The sequence below is a fragment of the Lissotriton vulgaris genome, chromosome 4_1, assembly GCF_964263255.1.
Source record: "Lissotriton vulgaris chromosome 4_1, aLisVul1.2, whole genome shotgun sequence".
Lineage (NCBI taxonomy): Eukaryota > Metazoa > Chordata > Amphibia > Caudata > Salamandridae > Lissotriton > Lissotriton vulgaris.
The window spans coordinates 1,801,520,685-1,801,539,857 of record NC_141691.1 but is presented as its reverse complement, the minus strand read 5'-3'; the positions used below and the strand labels follow the sequence as shown (position 1 = coordinate 1,801,539,857).

The 19,173-nt window shown below is 47.8% G+C and overlaps 1 protein-coding gene across 1 annotated transcript in view; it reads right to left on the bottom strand.

Moving 5' to 3' along the window:
• The window catches only part of LOC147724578 (fibrocystin-L-like), a 1,433,379-nt gene that overhangs the window by 215,690 nt on the left and 1,198,516 nt on the right, over positions 1-19,173 (bottom strand). Inside the window, exons 63-64 of the mRNA XM_086966122.1 lie at positions 5,386-5,559; positions 3,685-3,788 (exon numbers count right to left, since the gene is read on the bottom strand). Of these exons, the coding sequence (XP_086822248.1) occupies positions 3,685-3,788; positions 5,386-5,559 (278 nt within the window). The remainder of the gene's footprint in view (positions 1-3,684; positions 3,789-5,385; positions 5,560-19,173) is intronic.

The window sequence follows — 19,173 nt, the reverse complement described above, 5'->3', positions numbered from 1 at the left end:
CAGCGGTCCGACACGGAGACAAAATCACGCGAGCCAACATCTTCGTGTCGGAAGAAGGTCAAGGCATGCTCCTGAGTTGCCGGACGGCAGAGGACTTGGGGGTGGTATCATTTGCGTTTGGGGTGCATGAGGAATCGGTGCAGCAACTGATTGCAGACTTTTCTGACCTATTTGAAGGGATTGGCTGTTTCAAGGGTCGGGAAATACACCTGCATGTGGACCCCACTGTCCAACCGGTGGCCCTGCGACACCGTCGTGTTGCGTTCCATTTGAGACCATTGGTCGAGGAAGAACTACAGAAGCTGGAAGCAGCGGGGATAATTGAGAAGGTGTCCGGCCCCACCCCCTGGGTATCACCCATCGTGGTCACAAGGAAGCCAAAGCAGCCTGGAGCGGTCCGGATTTGCGTGGACATGCGCCTACCCAATGCGGCCATCAAAAGGGAACGACATATCACCCCCACGATCGACGACCTGATCGGAGAGATGGCCGGGGCCAGGTGGTTCTCCAAGTTGGATCTCCGGGCGGGGTACCATCAACTTGTACTGGACAAAGAGTCCCGGAACATCACCACGTTCTCCACCCACATCAGACTGCGCAGGTACACCAGGTTGAGTTTTGGGATATCCAGCGCTGCCGAGGTTTTCCAGAATGTTATCCAGGAACTAATTGCTGGCATACCGGGGGTGATCAATGTCAGTGATGACATCATGGTGCACGCAAGAACAATCCCTGAACACAACCAACGCTTGGCGCAGGTGTTCCGCAGGCTCCGCAGTGCTGGACTCACTCTGCACCGAGACAAATGCGAATTTCTTCAGACTAAACTAGGGTTCTTCGGATATGTGTTCTCAGCCGATGGCGTTAACCCCGATCCCGACAAGGTCAAAGACATCAAGGACGCACCTCCGCCTACCACTGTCACGGAGGTCCGAAGCTTTCTCGGGATGGTAAATTACTGTGGCCGCTTCATAAGGGACTTAGCCAACCTGACACTCCCTCTGCGCGAATTAACCAAAGACTCCACCCCATGGAACTGGGGACCTGAGCAGGAAAGGGCATTTCAAGACATTAAGAGCGCACTTTCCAGCAATACCACATTGGCATTCTTTGACCCAAGACACTCCACTCTCATTGCAGTAGATGCCGGACCGGCGGGACTGGGGGCCGTTCTGATGCAGAGAGCCCGAGATGAGATAGACTGGGCCCCTGTTGCTTTTGCCAGCCGGTCCCTTACGGACACAGAACAAAGATATTCCCAAATCGAGAAGGAGGCCATCGCAATACATTGGGGATGTCGGCACTTCCACTTGTACGTATATGGCAAGCCTTTCACAGTAGTGACGGACCACAAGCCGCTGCTGGCTCTGTTTTCAGGCACCTCCTCCAAGCCACCCCCTAGAATTGAAAAGTGGATCTTGCAACTGCAAGAATATAACTGCGCCATCGAGTACCAGCCAGGGGCAAGGAATCCTGCGGACTACCTGTCACGACACCCTAGGCCGGCAACCCCGGAGGAGATGGATGAGGCAGAAGAGACGGAGGCCTATGTACAGTGGGTCGTGGCCAGATCATGCCCGCGCCCCATATCCTTAGAAGAGGTCGTAAACATCACGGCTCAGGATGCCTGCATACAGCGGGCCAAGGATCTGCTCCGAACGGCCAACTGGCAGAAGGCCAAGGAGAGTTGGAAAGTACTCACACCAGAGGCCCCGAAAATCATGGACAGTCTATACCACGTGAGGGCTGAACTAAATGAAGACGCGGCGGGGTGCCTTCTGCGAGGGCATCGCCTGGTAATCCCGACGGCTTTGACAGGACGAGTGGTTCAACTGGCACACGTGGGGCACCAGGGGATGGTCAAGACGAAGGCCCGGCTGTGGACAAAGGTATGGTTCCCGCTCATGGATGACATGGTGGAGAGCGTGGTGCGAACGTGCACGGCATGTCAAGTCACGGGCGACAACCCCCGTGAGGCCCCCATCATTGTGGAACCCAGGCCACGAGGTCCCTGGGAGAGAGTCAGTATGGATTTTGGTAGCCTTCCGGATGGAAGACACACGCTGGTAATGATAGACGACCACTCAAAATATCCTGAGGTCGAAATTGTAACCAGCACCAGTGCAGACTGTGTTATCCCCAAAATAGAAAAAATCATTGCCACTCATGGAGCCATGAGGGAACTCAGAACAGACAATGGACCGCCATTCCAGGGTCAAGACTTTGCTGAATATCTCTCGTCTCTGGGAACGCGTCACAGGCGCATCACACCGAGGTGGCCTCAAGCCAACGGGGAGGCCGAGAGATTCATGAGGACTTTAAACAAGGTCATCCGCATTTCGCATGACAAGGGGCAGTCAGTGGAAATGGCCATTTTCACGTTCCTCCGAAGTGACCGCCAGACCCCGCACTCCACAACTGGGGTAGCTCCCGCACATCTCCTCCTAGGAAGGGTAATAACTGACTCCATTCCCCATCACCCCCAGTGGGCACCTGCAATGATAGATGAACACACAGTGGAGAAGAAAAGAAATTCTGCATGTGACAAGATCAGTAAGAAACGCCGGGCTGTGGCCCCCCACTTCAAAGGAGGCGACCTGGTGCTTATCAGGAATCGTGCAACTGGTGGCAAGTTCAAACTCAATTACGAAAAACGACCATGGCGAGTCATTGGGGTGAGAGGAACCCGCATCACAGCCACTCGAGGACGAGACAGGGTGGCTCGCAATGTGTCTCACTTCAAACTGTATCATCCTTCAAGCAGCGAGCCAAGGCGCCAGCAAGGCGGCGAACAAACCGAAACTGCAACTATATTGCCGACTGGTGAATCAACATCTCGGCACGACGTCCGGCCAAGTAACTAGCATCAGGTTTCTAGCGAAGAAGTGGGAGGTGACGCGGAGGCCCCGGATGAGGTCCCAGATCCGGAGGGGGCCGACAGAGAGGCGCCAAGACACGAAGCGGAGGTTGGAACGGAACTGATGACTCATCGGGGGTCCCAACGCCAGCTACGTGACAATCCCACCCCCTCCGGCTGGCTGAGAGATTACTTTACGTAAGACTGTTCCCATTTACATATATGCACGTAATGTTTGAACTGAATGCACTGGCATCGGAAGGACGCTGAAGGCCTCGGTCCTAATGTTCCTGAGTGAGAAAAGTTATGGTTGAATTATGTTTTAATGTTTGCAGTCGTTTTGGTTTTTCCTTATTTTAGGAGGAATGTTATGTTCCTGAAGGTCCGCCCCAATGTCCCGAGGGCTGGACGTGTTGGTCATGTGACCGTCCTATAATAAAAAGAGGTCGAGCACGTGCAAGGGCGTTCAGAGAGAAACGCGCCGACCGAGCAAGCAAACTTATTCCCAGTGTCCGGCTGAGTTTATTCTAGGGCCACGTGTCAGGCCTAGTCAGGATTAGGTGCCCCTGAGTGTAGGTCCCAGAAAGATCTCCCTAGGGCCATCCTGTTCCCACAACCCGACACAACAACAACAAACACTAAACCAGTACCAAAGCTCTAGTGCTACACTGTCCCCCACAGCACAACACTGGGTATGTGAGCATCCACCTCTGCGTGCATGCATCAGGAATATTTTAGCTTCAGCAAACAATAGGCACGAGTTAATCATTATGTCCAGATAGGGCTACAGACCAAACAATGAATGTGAAAGAAACACTGTGTCATACCTCATTTAGGTTGAGGATGGCGAGTGAATATCTGGGATCATAATCCTCCCTGTAGCCCTCCTGGCCACTGTGATAGAATTCAACATTACTAATTCGTGCGCTTCCTAAGTAAAAAGAGATTAAATGCTTTAGAAGATGTTTTTGTTACAAACCACAATGCCCAAAGTAAGTCAATCAAGATATGTCATATTAACATTGATAGACAACTTGGAATTCGTTATAGAACAGGGATAAAGTCATATTTGGAAACCAGGATATCAATTCCCAAACTCCTCTCACATAATTCTCTAAGTGATTATTTTCAACTTGCTATATACGATGACAGTTTTTTAAATATGAGAGCGAGAATCAATAAAAAGGCACACTTACATTTATCAAAAACAAAGCTAAACCACAGATACAGGAATAATTCATAACTAATAACACCAGCAGTCACTGGAATTAACCTTGTGTGTGCTTCGCTTGCAAAAGAGTCATAACATGAAAGTATTCTCTTGCAATGGCCTTCTTTCAAACCCTCTCCATTGTACATAAAATATTACACCAACACAACGCTTCTTTCCTGATGATTTAACTCTGACTTTATCAGCCCAACCCGTCCTTGCGGTCGGCCAGTCAATGTCTGTCAACTGTACCCCAAGAGGGGGTATTTGTAGAGACCCCTCCTTCCCCATCGCAGCAGTAACACTGTGCAACTCCCTCCCAGTGCCCTGTGAGCTGAACCCAATCACTGCAGAACACAATCTAGCCAAGCATGCAAAGCTAACCGAACCTGGCTGTTTAATCCCTAATATTAACTCGGATCGTTTACAATAGGCTTGGTATGTTATTTCTCAGCGCCAATACCCCCAGTACTCTATAAATGTAACATAACATAACATATAGGTCACTTGCTGTATTAGGCAACCTGTCTGCAAGGGGAATGGTAAATACTGTCAAAGTAGCGAAAGAAAAAGAAGTAAAAGTCCTGCATCATACAGATTTTGTTATTTCCTTTCCATGTATACATACTGTAAGCCTGCAAGCATGTTAACGTCTTTCGAAATATCTGTTATATATGTTCCTGGGTGCATGTATTTCTGTTAGTCTGTATTCTAAAATGTGGGTGACATACTAATTCTCTTTATATGTAAGTCTACGTATATGCCTTCAGGTGTGTCTGTATGTTCATTTTTGAGAATGCACTATGAAAAAAGTAAACCTAATGTTTTTATCAATGCTTGTCTCATCTAGTGCCTACTTCTGGGGTTCGCCTGACTCTAGGCACACGCCCGTCTGTGCGGGTGAGGCAGGGAGGGCACCTGAGCCGCAGGGAGCTGCAGAGATCTGCCCGTGTGGAGCTAATGCTGTTAGGTGTGGAGGCGGCATTAGAACCCCGACTTCTCGGCCCTCCATCTGACGCTGCTGCCAACTAACCCAAGCTACACCACTCTGGCGACCTCGAACTTTTATCGCACGGCCTCACTATGTCTCCTATCGAACAGTCTTCACCCCCATGCTGAAAGGCTTCCTTTGCGGAACAGCAGAGCATTGAAAGATAGTCAGATCCAAATGCCAAGTGTGCTGTATCTGTGTGTGGGCACCAAGTAACGAGTCAATTTCACCACAGCACTTCCATCAACAGTGTCACAAAAAGGGATAACAGTGGACTGTTTCCCCTAATAGTCTAAAATGGGACCAGATATTTGGGTATTTTATTACCTCGGTATTCATGGTCGTACACTGCAAACCTGCTGACGAGCACTCGAGCGCCGAAGGACTCCTTGTACCACCCGGGATAATCTTCACCGATTATTTTGATGTTTCTGCTGAGCAGGCCCACATCTGCAGCCAGAGTGTAGCTGACATTGGTATCCGGCACCTGGTGAGTTTCAGCTGGAAGAAGAGGACATTTTCTTTGAAAATATTGAAAGATCAAGCACACTGAGTAAGTAATTCACTCATTAGACCCCAATAATCATTACTGGAATCCGGGAACCTCCACTGACTCATTATTGGAATTACTGGAACCCCACAGAGTCATTACTGGAAGCCAGGGACCCCAGACTCAGCATCATCTACGATTTAACCCTATCTGTGCTGATGACGGAACCGCTCCGTCATCAGCTGTGGTGGCGCTGTGCTGATGCGGTTCCGTCATGGCCCTGCCGCCGCGCCTGCGCGGCGCGTTCTATTGAGCAGGTGGGCCATGACGGAACCGCTCCGTCATGAGCACAGCTCAACCGCGGCTGGTGACGGAGCGGTTTCGTCACCAGCACGGCCCCGCCGCGTGGCCGCCCCGCCCCCTTAGCACTGCGACGGAACAGCGCACGCAGCGAAGGGGTTAAACTACAAAACAATTGTAGGAAGGTGGATATCTGACTATGGTTACCCCCAAACTTTTTGCCTGGTGTTTAGCTGGTTTTTGACTTAGTTGGCCTGGGATCCTGCTATTCAGAGCCCCAGGCTGATTGCTCTCTCCTTAAAATGGACTCCATGTACCCTAGGTGCATAACATAATTGGAACTGGTTCACCTTATAGGCCCCTGTAACAGTGTACCCTAGGTACCCAGGGCATAGGTGCATCCAAGGCCTACCAGGGGCTGCAGCACGTCTTGTGCCACCCCTGGCCTGGCCTCCAGATTTGACACAACTGGCTGATCACTCAGCTGGGGTAAGTTGGTGTAATCACCTCTTACTTAGATATAGTATCCCTATATCTAACCTTAAACTGGACACATGTTAACCTGTAAGCCATTCCTATGGAAGGCCCCTGCAATCCTGGGGGCAGAGTGCATGGTTACATGTGAGATGGTGCTCTAGCATGAGCTGAGCCTGTCTGCAGCTGTCGGGAACCAATCCCTAAGCTGTTCTGGGATATTGCCATACCATATACTCTTAAGTGCATTATAATCCTCGCGGTTATATGCTATCTTTGGTTTGGCTTTATCAAAACATGTCGAGTAAGGTGTCATACGAATTGGAATACTATCCCCTCGCCAGTTCTGGCGATGGGGATAGCATTCCACCCTTCTAGAGGGACACGACATGTGTGTAGCCTTAACCCCGGTTAAAGTTAACCAGAGCCTCAGCATCACAAAATGGATGCTGCCACCACAGACACATGTCTGACCTCCTGCTGCTGGGAATCCTTCCAGCGAGGAGGGCCTGGACAAAGGGTTTCCTGCCTGGGGAGGTGCGAGCACCACCCCAGACAGGGTTTTGTGTATTGGGTAGGACAGGGCTGAATAGATTGAGACATGCCTGGGGCACACAAGGTGTCCCTGTGCATAAGCCAGCCCAAACCGGTTCTGGGGCTTTCCAGCCCCAGTCCTGGCGAGGAGCTGGACAAAGGAGAGGGGGTGTAACCACCCCCCTTCCTGGTCCCACCCATAGGGGAGGGACCTAGCAGGAGATCCACCCCTCAGATTGGAATAAGAGAGGGAGCAGTGCCATTGCACAGCAGATCATCCTGAAATCAACTTTAAACAAGAAGAAGACTGGACTTCGACATTCTGCTGCACAGAAGACTGAAGAGAATCTCCCTTGTGGCCTAGGAGGGGCCACCCTGTGAACACAGGTATCACCCAGCACCTCGACGTCTGCTTTGCCGCCGCCTCCCGCCGGAGCCCGAGTGCAAAGCCTGACAAGACACAGCTTCCCAGACTTCTCCTAGCTCGATCCACAGTCCCTGCAAAGAAGGGACCCGTGGAGGCACCGAGAGACGTGGGAGCGGCCATCTTGAAAGACCCCCGAGACGTTGACTGCGCAGCGCCCGAGGCACCCTCGACTCTGTGCTTTAGGGTTTGAGAAGCCCCACAACCGAGCAGCATTTGCACCGAAGATCAGCCCTCCAGCATCTCCACGATCTGCGTGGGGCCCTTTTGCTTTTTGCCACTCGACTCGCCATCCCGGCCGCTTGTCACGTGGTCAGCGGCCATCTTGGCGACGAAACCTACAATTTACACTGTGGGTCTGGTTGCTCCAGACCTACCCTCGCTCCTGTAGAAAGGAGTACCCGCTCTGACCTTGCTGGTCCGAGTAATAAGCCTTTTTCACTTTCCCCGTGGCTTGCGTTAGCCAAGGCTTGTTTGCTTTAATCGAGTTGCCGACACCGCCATCAGCTAGAGCCTTCGAGGGACAGCTCGTGATCGACTCCTGGACGTCCTTGACCTCTTCGTGTCCACGTGGCTGCAGAGAGAAGCAACCCCTGATCACCTGTTTGCACCCGACTTTGCCTGGTTCCAATCTGGTTCCACGGTGGTCACTGGTCAGTGACTTTGAACATTGTCCCCTCTGCTTTCAGGTCTTCACCACTTCAGATCCACCCTTGGATCCACCGGACACTTCTCCTTCACATCGCCTGCAGCATCTTCAGCTTCAAGCGCCAAGAACCTGCGTGTCAGAACCCGACGCCACTTCGACCCTGTGCACCCACTTCCTGTGGGTGAGGTAACATTGCAAAGCCGGTGTCCCTACACTGGTACACACCTCTAGGGTCTGTGTCTTAAGTTTTGTTCCTCTAGGTTCAGCGGAAGTGCCCTTAAACTAACTTTGTGTACTTTTTACGCACCATAGCCTTTACATTGGAAAGTGCGTGCACTTTGAACACTGCACCCGAGTCCCGTGGGCCTTTCCCGACTTAGTTATTTCCAGTCTCGAATAGCTCCAGCGATTCCCAAGGCCCTAGGCCTCTTCACTTTCCTATTGGTATCTCTTATACCACTTTCTTAGTATATGGTTTAAGTGGCCCCTAGGGCTCATCCATATTGTGCAACTTTTGTGTATTTTAAACTGTCTTGTGATTTAACGCTTGTGCTTCTGTGCTCATAAAGAGTCCAGGGGATTTTATAGTTAATAAATCAATATATATTTTCAATATATATCTGTGTGGTGTCCCTTTCATTTGGTATTCAAGGGGGTTGTGTATGGTATAACAGCTGGCTTCACATGCCTTTCAGAGTTTAGCCTAAGACTGCTTTGTCCACGTTACCACTAGGATAACTGGTCTACAAGGTTGAATTACAACCATCATCATAAGGGTTGCTTGGCATGGTACAAAGTGATCACTAGAATTAGTGAGCATTATATACCAGGCCAACTTCTCACATTGGTGGCAGCGGTGGGATCTGAGCTTGCTGTTGTTTTACCATTACAATCTTTGAGATTATCATTTGAAAGATCATACAGGTACCTGCTAGGTACATATAAAACAAGACTAGTATACTTAAGTTCTACTGAACTTAGTTGTTGTAGAGCAAAGGGAGTAGCACACCCTAGCTACAACTACTAGATAGGTTTAGTAGGTAAACACCAGTGTAGGTAGATTGCAACACATCCACCCACACTAGAGCAATGTCTGGAGCAGAGGGGTCCAGTGGACTTACTCCTGTTGAGAGTGACCCTCCAAGGGCACCATCCAAATTTGCTATTTTTTCCTTTAAGGAATTAAGACAGCTTTGTGTCTTAAGGGGTCTGAAGACAGGGCCTTCCCCTACTACAGACCACCTAAGAGAGCTCTTAGATCAGTCTGAGACTCTAAAGCCCTCTAAAGCAAACCCCACAGGGGATGCTGAAGGAGGCCATCCTTCAGAGGATGACACTGTAGACACCCCTGCCCCTATCATCCTGGTAGATGAGGAGGCCTCCACCACTGGAGCTCCTCAGGTAGATGTAGAGGAAGAAGAAGAGGAGGAGGAGGTGGAAAGCAGTGAGTCAGATGATGACAGAAATAGTCAGGTGCTGGTCAGTAGACTGAACCAGGCTAACTTAAGCTTACTTGGGAATGAATCAGGTAACAACCCATTCAGACCCCCAGGTGGACTTAACCAGAGGCCTAGGAGGAGAAGGACTCACTCAGGTGACTCTGACAACTCCCATGCTTCTAGAGGCTCTCATGGTCACTCTAGAAGAGAGATGACTAGCCCTCAGAGAAGGGAACATGAGGCCAAGATGAGAGAGGCTGAGCTTAGGATCCAGAGGCAAGAGTTAGAGGTTGCCCTGGCCAAGGAGAAACTTGCTAGAGCAAGACAGCCTAGAGAGAGTGGATTAGGATCCACTGGTGGCAGCAATATCCATAAGGATAAAGACAGGTCTTTTGATACAAGAAACCTGAGTAAGATTGTGCCCCCCTACAAAGCTGGGGATGATATCCACAAATGGATGACTGCACTTGAGAGAGCCTGCATGGTACAGCAGATCCCTCAGGAGCAGTGGGCAGCAATCTTGTGGCTCTCCTTTGAAGGCAGAGGCAGAGACAGACTCCTCACAGTTAGTGATGAGGATTCTAGAAACTACGTGGTCCTGAAGAGTGCTCTGATTGATGGGTTGGGCTTAACCACTGAACAGTACAGGTTAATGTTCAGAGATACCCAGAAGACACAGACTCAGGACTGGTCTGAATTTGTTGAATGTGCCACTAAGGCTCTGGAGGGCTGGTTGCTGGGAAGTAAGGTTACTGACTATACAGGATTGTATAATTTAATTATGAGAGAGCAAATCTTAAGTAATTGTCAAAATCAGCTTCTACATCAGCACCTGGTTGACTCTGATCTGACCTCCCCACAAGAATTGGGTAGGAGGGCAGACAAATGGGTCAGAACCAGGATCAGGCCTAAGAACCAGGGTGGTGACCAAAAGAAAGAGACTACCAAGCCTCAAGAGAAGGGTGGGGATAAAAGTAAGGAAAAGACTTCCCCAGGGCCCCAAAACTCCAAGAATGGGGGTGGGTCCCAAGACACTTCTACATCCCAGAAAAAGCCTTATTGTCATACCTGTAAACAGGTTGGGCATTACAAAACAGACAGCTGTTGTCCCAAGAATGGCAATAAGGAGAATATACCTCCAGGTAAGGCTCCAACACCTCCTGTCACTGTTAGCAGTGGTCCCCCAGGTGGTGGGAGCACCCCCAAGAATTTGGGTGGGTTTACTTTTGGAGGACAGGTGGACTCTGGCCTATCCAGGTCCCCTAACTCAGATACTCTTGTCTATGAGACTGGCATGGGGTTTGCCAATTTCACTGCTTGCCCAAACACTTTGAGCAAGTATAGACAGGAGCCCCTCATCAATGGCTTGAAAGTTGAGGCCTTCAGAGACACAGGGGCTAGCATCACCATGGTGGCTGAATGTCTAGTCCCCTCAAGGCAACTTTTACCTGATGCCAGATATCAGGTGACAAACATTGATGGCATAGAAACCAATCATCCCATGGCAGTAGTCAATCTTAGCTGGGGAGGTGTCACTGGCCCAAAGAGAGTGGCAGTGTCAGCAAACTTGCCTGTAGATTGCCTACTGGGTAATGATTTGGAAATCTCAGCCTGGGCTGAGGTTGAACAGCAAACCCATTCTAGAATGGTAAATCTCCATGGAAAGGTTAGTGGGGCTGTAATGGCTACAGCCCCAATTCAAGATGTCCTTCCTGAAAAGGTTGGGAGGGCTGAGCAAACCTCAGCCCCATCTTTAGATAACTTCCCTCCTGGAAAGAGTAGCAGGGCTGTACTAGTAACAGCCCATACCCAAACTGAGTCTCCTCCTGAAAAGGTTGGTGGGGCTGTGATGGCCACAGCCCAAACTCAAACTGATACATGGGTAGTGAAGCCTGAAATGATGGATCACTCCACCCAAACAGAGAGCATTGAGGAGGAAGAGAAATCTCCCTCTCACCAGACTTTAGGAAAGGATCAGCCTCCTCAGGGAACTGATCTTACCCCTGATGAAGGAACTGTCCCAGAGGTTGTTAGGCCTGGCCTAACAGAGCCTCTGATGGCAGTGGACCCTTCTCAGGTGGGACCCAGTCTGAAGCAGGTAACCTGCCCCTCTCTACCTTGCCTTACTCAGCCCAGGGCTGCAGAGGACAAGAAGGACAGTGAGACCCAAAGGGCCCCCTGTCAAATAAAGCACCCCCATCAACAGATTAGGGTCACCGAAACTAGTAGCCCTAGTGAGGTGCAAACTTTAAAAACTCCTGAGGGATCCCCCTTAAAAGTAGTTAGGGACCTCCCCCAGATGGATATTGTTGGGCACAGCCAAACCTGGGACCCTAAGGGCCCAAACCTGAACTGTCCCTCCAGTAAGCCAAACAGAGGGACTCAGCCTCCAGCTTTAGGTAGCCAGAGGTTGACCCTGAGAGCACAGTGCAACTCAGTCAAAGAAAGAAAGGCACACATGGTGGAGAGTGATTGGAGGAAGCTGAGCCCTACAGAGGAAACTCACTTCAGTACTCCATCCCAACACCAGCCTTTGACTTTGCAAAGACACACCACAGGTAGAGATTCCCTATGGTGGAGACCCTCAGATACCCTTAGGGTGAGGGATTGCTTAGTGGACCATGAAACAGGGGGTTACCAAGCCAGAGCTGGTACTTCCTTATATGGCCACTTAGGCAATATAGGCTTACCTGGTCAAGGATAGCCTTATCTCCTTTCGTTTGGGGGGGGGTTATGTAGGAAGGTGGATATCTGACTATGGTTACCCCCAAACTTTTTGCCTGGTGTTTAGCTGGTTTTTGACTTAGTTGGCCTGGGATCCTGCTATTCAGAGCCCCAGGCTGATTGCTCTCTCCTTAAAATGGACTCCATGTACCCTAGGTGCATAACATAATTGGAACTGGTTCACCTTATAGGCCCCTGTAACAGTGTACCCTAGGTACCCAGGGCATAGGTGCATCCAAGGCCTACCAGGGGCTGCAGCACGTCTTGTGCCACCCCTGGCCTGGCCTCCAGATTTGACACAACTGGCTGATCACTCAGCTGGGGTAAGTTGGTGTAATCACCTCTTACTTAGATATAGTATCCCTATATCTAACCTTAAACTGGACACATGTTAACCTGTAAGCCATTCCTATGGAAGGCCCCTGCAATCCTGGGGGCAGAGTGCATGGTTACATGTGAGATGGTGCTCTAGCATGAGCTGAGCCTGTCTGCAGCTGTCGGGAACCAATCCCTAAGCTGTTCTGGGATATTGCCATACCATATACTCTTAAGTGCATTATAATCCTCGCGGTTATATGCTATCTTTGGTTTGGCTTTATCAAAACATGTCGAGTAAGGTGTCATACGAATTGGAATACTATCCCCTCGCCAGTTCTGGCGATGGGGATAGCATTCCACCCTTCTAGAGGGACACGACATGTGTGTAGCCTTAACCCCGGTTAAAGTTAACCAGAGCCTCAGCATCACAAAATGGATGCTGCCACCACAGACACATGTCTGACCTCCTGCTGCTGGGAATCCTTCCAGCGAGGAGGGCCTGGACAAAGGGTTTCCTGCCTGGGGAGGTGCGAGCACCACCCCAGACAGGGTTTTGTGTATTGGGTAGGACAGGGCTGAATAGATTGAGACATGCCTGGGGCACACAAGGTGTCCCTGTGCATAAGCCAGCCCAAACCGGTTCTGGGGCTTTCCAGCCCCAGTCCTGGCGAGGAGCTGGACAAAGGAGAGGGGGTGTAACCACCCCCCTTCCTGGTCCCACCCATAGGGGAGGGACCTAGCAGGAGATCCACCCCTCAGATTGGAATAAGAGAGGGAGCAGTGCCATTGCACAGCAGATCATCCTGAAATCAACTTTAAACAAGAAGAAGACTGGACTTCGACATTCTGCTGCACAGAAGACTGAAGAGAATCTCCCTTGTGGCCTAGGAGGGGCCACCCTGTGAACACAGGTATCACCCAGCACCTCGACGTCTGCTTTGCCGCCGCCTCCCGCCGGAGCCCGAGTGCAAAGCCTGACAAGACACAGCTTCCCAGACTTCTCCTAGCTCGATCCACAGTCCCTGCAAAGAAGGGACCCGTGGAGGCACCGAGAGACGTGGGAGCGGCCATCTTGAAAGACCCCCGAGACGTTGACTGCGCAGCGCCCGAGGCACCCTCGACTCTGTGCTTTAGGGTTTGAGAAGCCCCACAACCGAGCAGCATTTGCACCGAAGATCAGCCCTCCAGCATCTCCACGATCTGCGTGGGGCCCTTTTGCTTTTTGCCACTCGACTCGCCATCCCGGCCGCTTGTCACGTGGTCAGCGGCCATCTTGGCGACGAAACCTACAATTTACACTGTGGGTCTGGTTGCTCCAGACCTACCCTCGCTCCTGTAGAAAGGAGTACCCGCTCTGACCTTGCTGGTCCGAGTAATAAGCCTTTTTCACTTTCCCCGTGGCTTGCGTTAGCCAAGGCTTGTTTGCTTTAATCGAGTTGCCGACACCGCCATCAGCTAGAGCCTTCGAGGGACAGCTCGTGATCGACTCCTGGACGTCCTTGACCTCTTCGTGTCCACGTGGCTGCAGAGAGAAGCAACCCCTGATCACCTGTTTGCACCCGACTTTGCCTGGTTCCAATCTGGTTCCACGGTGGTCACTGGTCAGTGACTTTGAACATTGTCCAACCATCATCATAAGGGTTGCTTGGCATGGTACAAAGTGATCACTAGAATTAGTGAGCATTATATACCAGGCCAACTTCTCACAACAATGCACACAAAAATAGAGAAACAAGCATTCATCAAAACCAATACACAAATGATGAAACATTGTATTTAATTCACAAACAAATATAAAAAGAAAATCAAATTGTTACTTTTAATGGGAAGGTTGGCGTTTTTCTAAATTCAACTACGGCTGCTCATCATCAACAGTATATTCTGCTTGATGCACTTGCACTGATCCCATGAATGAATCTGAGGATATCAACTTTTTTTTTAGCCACCAATTTCTAATTCCTTTATATTAACAGAATGTTTTAAAATTTTCAGTTTTACAATTTGATTCTTTATTTACATGCATTTTACTAATCTGTAAGATATTCAATTTTCTAAGCTGTCGCGTACCCCCTAAGTAGGCTTTTGCGGACCTGCAGGAATTCTCAGGCCACTGGTTAAGAACCACTGAATTAGACCACAGCATCATCGTTTAACTTTATCTGGAGAAGCGTACACCACTTGGAAGAATTTAGAGGAATTAATTAAAATATGATGTTTTTCCTCTCCATTTTACACTTGTGAAAATGTACGACCTTCGGACTATCGATCAAATGTCATTTTATTAATATTGTAGATTAGTCATTACAATAAAGCCAGGCTCATCTTTCTCATTTTTCTAATTTTACCAATGGCAGTAGCGAAAGAAAAAACGAATGCACTACACCTCCTTGAGAGCCAAAGTGCAAGAAAACAATAGAAAACATGGGTCAGTTCTCCAAAAAGTACACAGGATCTCCAGACCTCTTAGTGATTGACTCTCATTGTTCACTTTATTTGCAGCACTAGCAGTGTGATTTAATTACCAATTACAACACTAACAGGTAAATGCTTTCCATGCTCTCTTTTGAAGTTGTCAGCTGTATATTAGACCCTTTACACATATGTATTCCCCTTCTATTCTTAAATTGCACACTGTCAATTTAAATTACATTCCCCCTCTTTTCTTACATACTCATTGAGAAATTCCTGTGCGCATTCCTTGGCGGAAGGTTGGTAGTAGTTGTGAGGCACAACGCTACTTGTCGAGGATGCTTTTCTTTGCATTCCCATGTTGAATCAGGTTCAAAGAATTTAGGGCACCTTCTCTGACCACCCTCACATACGTACAGACTATCTGTCAATATTTGCCTTTCTGTCAACCATATTACAGTAGTGTTTTTTGAGAGAACCAGTGCACTAGTTTTCATTCTGTACTATGATTATTCATTTTCAGAACCTTAAAGTAAGGTCCGTTTGTCGTGCAAAGTTAAGGAATTTTGGGTCAGATGTATAAACTGATTTCCTTATTGCGATTTACAGTTATACACTGGTGGTAAAGCATTACTGTTTTGCGACACATATTTGGTCCAAATTGCTATTTGGTAGCAAATGCATATTGTGATTCAGTAGCAAGTTAACAATTCACAATTTGCCTTTTGTATCTTGTAAAAAGCTATTTTGCAATCGCAAAAGGCATGAGTCAGAGAATCAGGTGATTTGCAACTGCAAAAAAGCTTTATACTTTCACTCAGCTCACATGTACAAAATCTGAGGAAAAGCTCAGTGCCTCCCAGGAGGAAATGTAAGGAAATGTTATTGTGTGATTTAAAAAACCTTTGCAAAGTACAAAATATTAAAATATACATGTTAAATGAAAGAGATTGCTTATACTAATAGATATTTCAGGGACCACTTATCAGGGGGGCTCAGAATAAGGCTATATTCCTAATATCTTTAGGCCTAAAAGAAGTAGAAACATAGGTAATGAAATAATTTGGCATCCTAGATTTGGGTAAAGTGAGCTTTAAAAAGACAAATTAAGCAGTTAGTATATAGTGTAGGACAGGGCTTACTTTGGACACAGCTAGGCCCCACTTTTTGCCTGGAAAGTGATGTAATTTCAACTGGAAGGGCACTCTGTGCCAGAGCTCTTTCCGTAAACAGTACCTTATGTTTCCCAATTGGCACAACCTCAGTGGCCCTTGTAAGTCCCTAGCATATGATACCTATTGGATTTGGCCCTTTTTTGCATGGTCATCCTTGAACATTTTGCGACCCTGTCTCCAGGCAGGTCGCTCCCCTCACCACCACACAGCCCCAGGGTGCAACAGGGTGTCAAAGTGACACCCTGTCCCCCTTGACTATTCGGTAATTTTACTGAATCGGTATTTACCGATTCGGTAATTGCGAATCATACCGATTCAGTAAAAAAATACCAAAATATTTCCTACATCTCATTTACCGAATCTAGAATACCGAATCGGTAAAATTCGGTATTCTAGAGTCCGTAAATGAGATTTACCTACATCGGGCCCTACAAGCAGTAAACCCAGTAACCAACTAATTATTCAGCCAAAGCCTAAAGGCCCCCATATTTTCAAGCCCCTTTCTCGCCTCCTTTTACCCCCTCTTAAGAACACTGCTGACTCTAAATTATGGAGAGCTAAGATCCTTGCCCTCCAATTCACAAAAGTGGGGGGAGCCGGGTTAATCCATTCCGAAGTTATACACAATCGAATTAGTGACATTAAAATACTAAGAAGGGATGCCTCATAATATGATCTATCAAGGCTTGCATCATATTCACACCCCGTTATTACCAACTCGGAAGAAAGAATCACTGATATATTAACAGAGCTGTTTATAAATGATTGGACTTCTTGAAGGAATAAATCTAATTTAGCACAGAAGAAAAACATATGTAAATCATTAGCTGCCATAAGGCCACATCTTGGGACACCCTTGAGCACCACTACCTCCCCATTTTGATATTTTAGTGGGAGTAAAATACAAATCAAACAAAGCCATGTAGCTTTGAGAGCGTAAGCTCCCAGAAATTAACACAGAGTTAGAAAGATCTAATGCATGAGTAATATCTATACTAACCATACCTAGCTTGACTTCTAATTTTGCATTCTGTATAGCAAGATCGTCGGGAAGGCCCGATATTAGATTTTGATGCAGAACACCAATTCGAGCCTTCCTTAAAATCAATTCCATAAGTAGATTTTTGGCTAGGGCAGTTGGAGTATTATGGAGAAGTTGAGTCAGATAACTGTGTATCTGCAAATACTTAAAAAATTCATGAGTGTCCAATCCATACTTATCTTTTATAGATGAAAAAGAGGCTATATTGCCTTCATAAGCTAAATCCCCGAACGTGAAAATACCATGGGATCTCCACCTAATTGTAACCGCTTCTTGAAAGATAGATGGTAAAAGCCTAGCAGCAGCCAGAGGTGTGTAAAAATTTATGTTGGGGATTGACCATTTCCGACGCACCTTCCTCCAAAACTGAATACATGACTGAAATAACCTTAAACTTGTTTTTTTTTATAATAACTGGGTTCTACAACTGAGAGGAGAGACCCTTTGGCCTATTCCCCTAGGCCAATCTAGAAAATAAAAGGACTACATGATGGTGGGAGTGAAACACGTAAGCCGAAAAGTGGCAGGGACAGATGTTGCAGTAAAGCGGCCCAATTATACAACAATAGGTTGGGGACTGACCACCCACCCCTGTCTAGTGGTAAGTACATCCATTTAGCAGCCCTGCGTGGAAGACAATAGCTCCACAAAAACCTATTGCAACATCTTTCTGCACTAGAGAGGCTAGAATGGGCAAATTCAAGGGGTATGCTCCTAAAGATATATACAAATGTTGGCAAGATCAACATCTTTAATACATCCCTCCTACCAAATAAAGAAAGATGTAGGTTATCCAACCTACGCAAAGTGGAGTTCACAGTATCTATAATAGGTATGATATTCATTTCGGGTAGTTGCTCAACTGCAGCGGTGATTTTAATCCCAAAATACATAGCACTTTGGGCGACTGGAACTTCAGACGTGCCCATGGCCGATGATTGTATAACCTGAGTATTCTGAATGTTAAGTTTGTACCCTGAAAGTCGACCAAAGGCTACCGCCAAGGTCTTAATGGCCGAAAATGAGAGTAACACATTGCTGGTTAGGACAATAATATCGTCGGCATATGCCAGAGCTTTAAAATCGACTGCATTGATCTTAACTGGTAAAATATTACAAGACAGCTCTATTTTGTTTATGAAAGGGTCGATGTAGAGGGCAAATAACAGGGGGGAGCAGGGGCAACCCTGCCTTGTGCCCCGGCTAATATCAAAAGGCTTTGTGACCACCCCTGAAATTGACAAAGTTGCTTGGGGGGCTATATAAAGTGATTGTACAGCATGTATAAAATTCGGAGAAAACCCTTTCCAATATAGAACCTTCCACAAGAAACCCCAAGCAACCCTGTCAAACGCCTTTTCGGCGTCCAACAGGATTGCTCCAAGAGGAGATCGCGTGGCTTGGGCCCAGTGAAAGAGAGCTATAACACGGCGGATATGATCCGCCGTGTCCCTTCCGGGAATAAATCCATGTTGCCGGATGGAGACTAATGGGGTTATCACCGATGCCAGTCTAGCTGCCAGAATTTTTGAAAAGATTTTACTGTCCGTATAAATTAGTGAAATCGGACGGAATGAGTCAGGATCTAGCTCAGGTTTATCTTTTTTTTTTTTTAACAAGATGATTGTTGTATAGCGCCAAGAATCTGGAATCCTACCAAGCTGAGCTTCTCTAAGGATCATTGAAAGATCATCTCTGATCTTTGACCGAAATGTACTATAAAACTCCAGGGGATAGAATCAGGACCGGCTGCCTTGCCGCTAGCCAGTAAGTTTAAAGCTAATTCAACTTCTTCCCACGTAATGGGTGCGGCAAGAACCGCGTTTTTATGATCTGAGATTTTAGAAGTACTAAGCCCATCTGTATAGGCACAAAACTCAAGATCCACTGTTTGGTTACTAACTTCCTCAGTATATAGAGAACGATAAAATTCAGAAAAAACTGTCACAACTCCATCAGGGGTATCATGAATAACCCCCTGAGAATCCTGAATCCTACTAATACGGTTAACTAAGCCTTGCTAATGCAGCCGTTTGGCGGGGATACGGCCAGATCTTTCACCATACTCGAACATCGTCGAGCGATAATGCAAATATTTGGCTGCAAGATCCTGGCCAAAGAACTCAAGCAGGGAGGC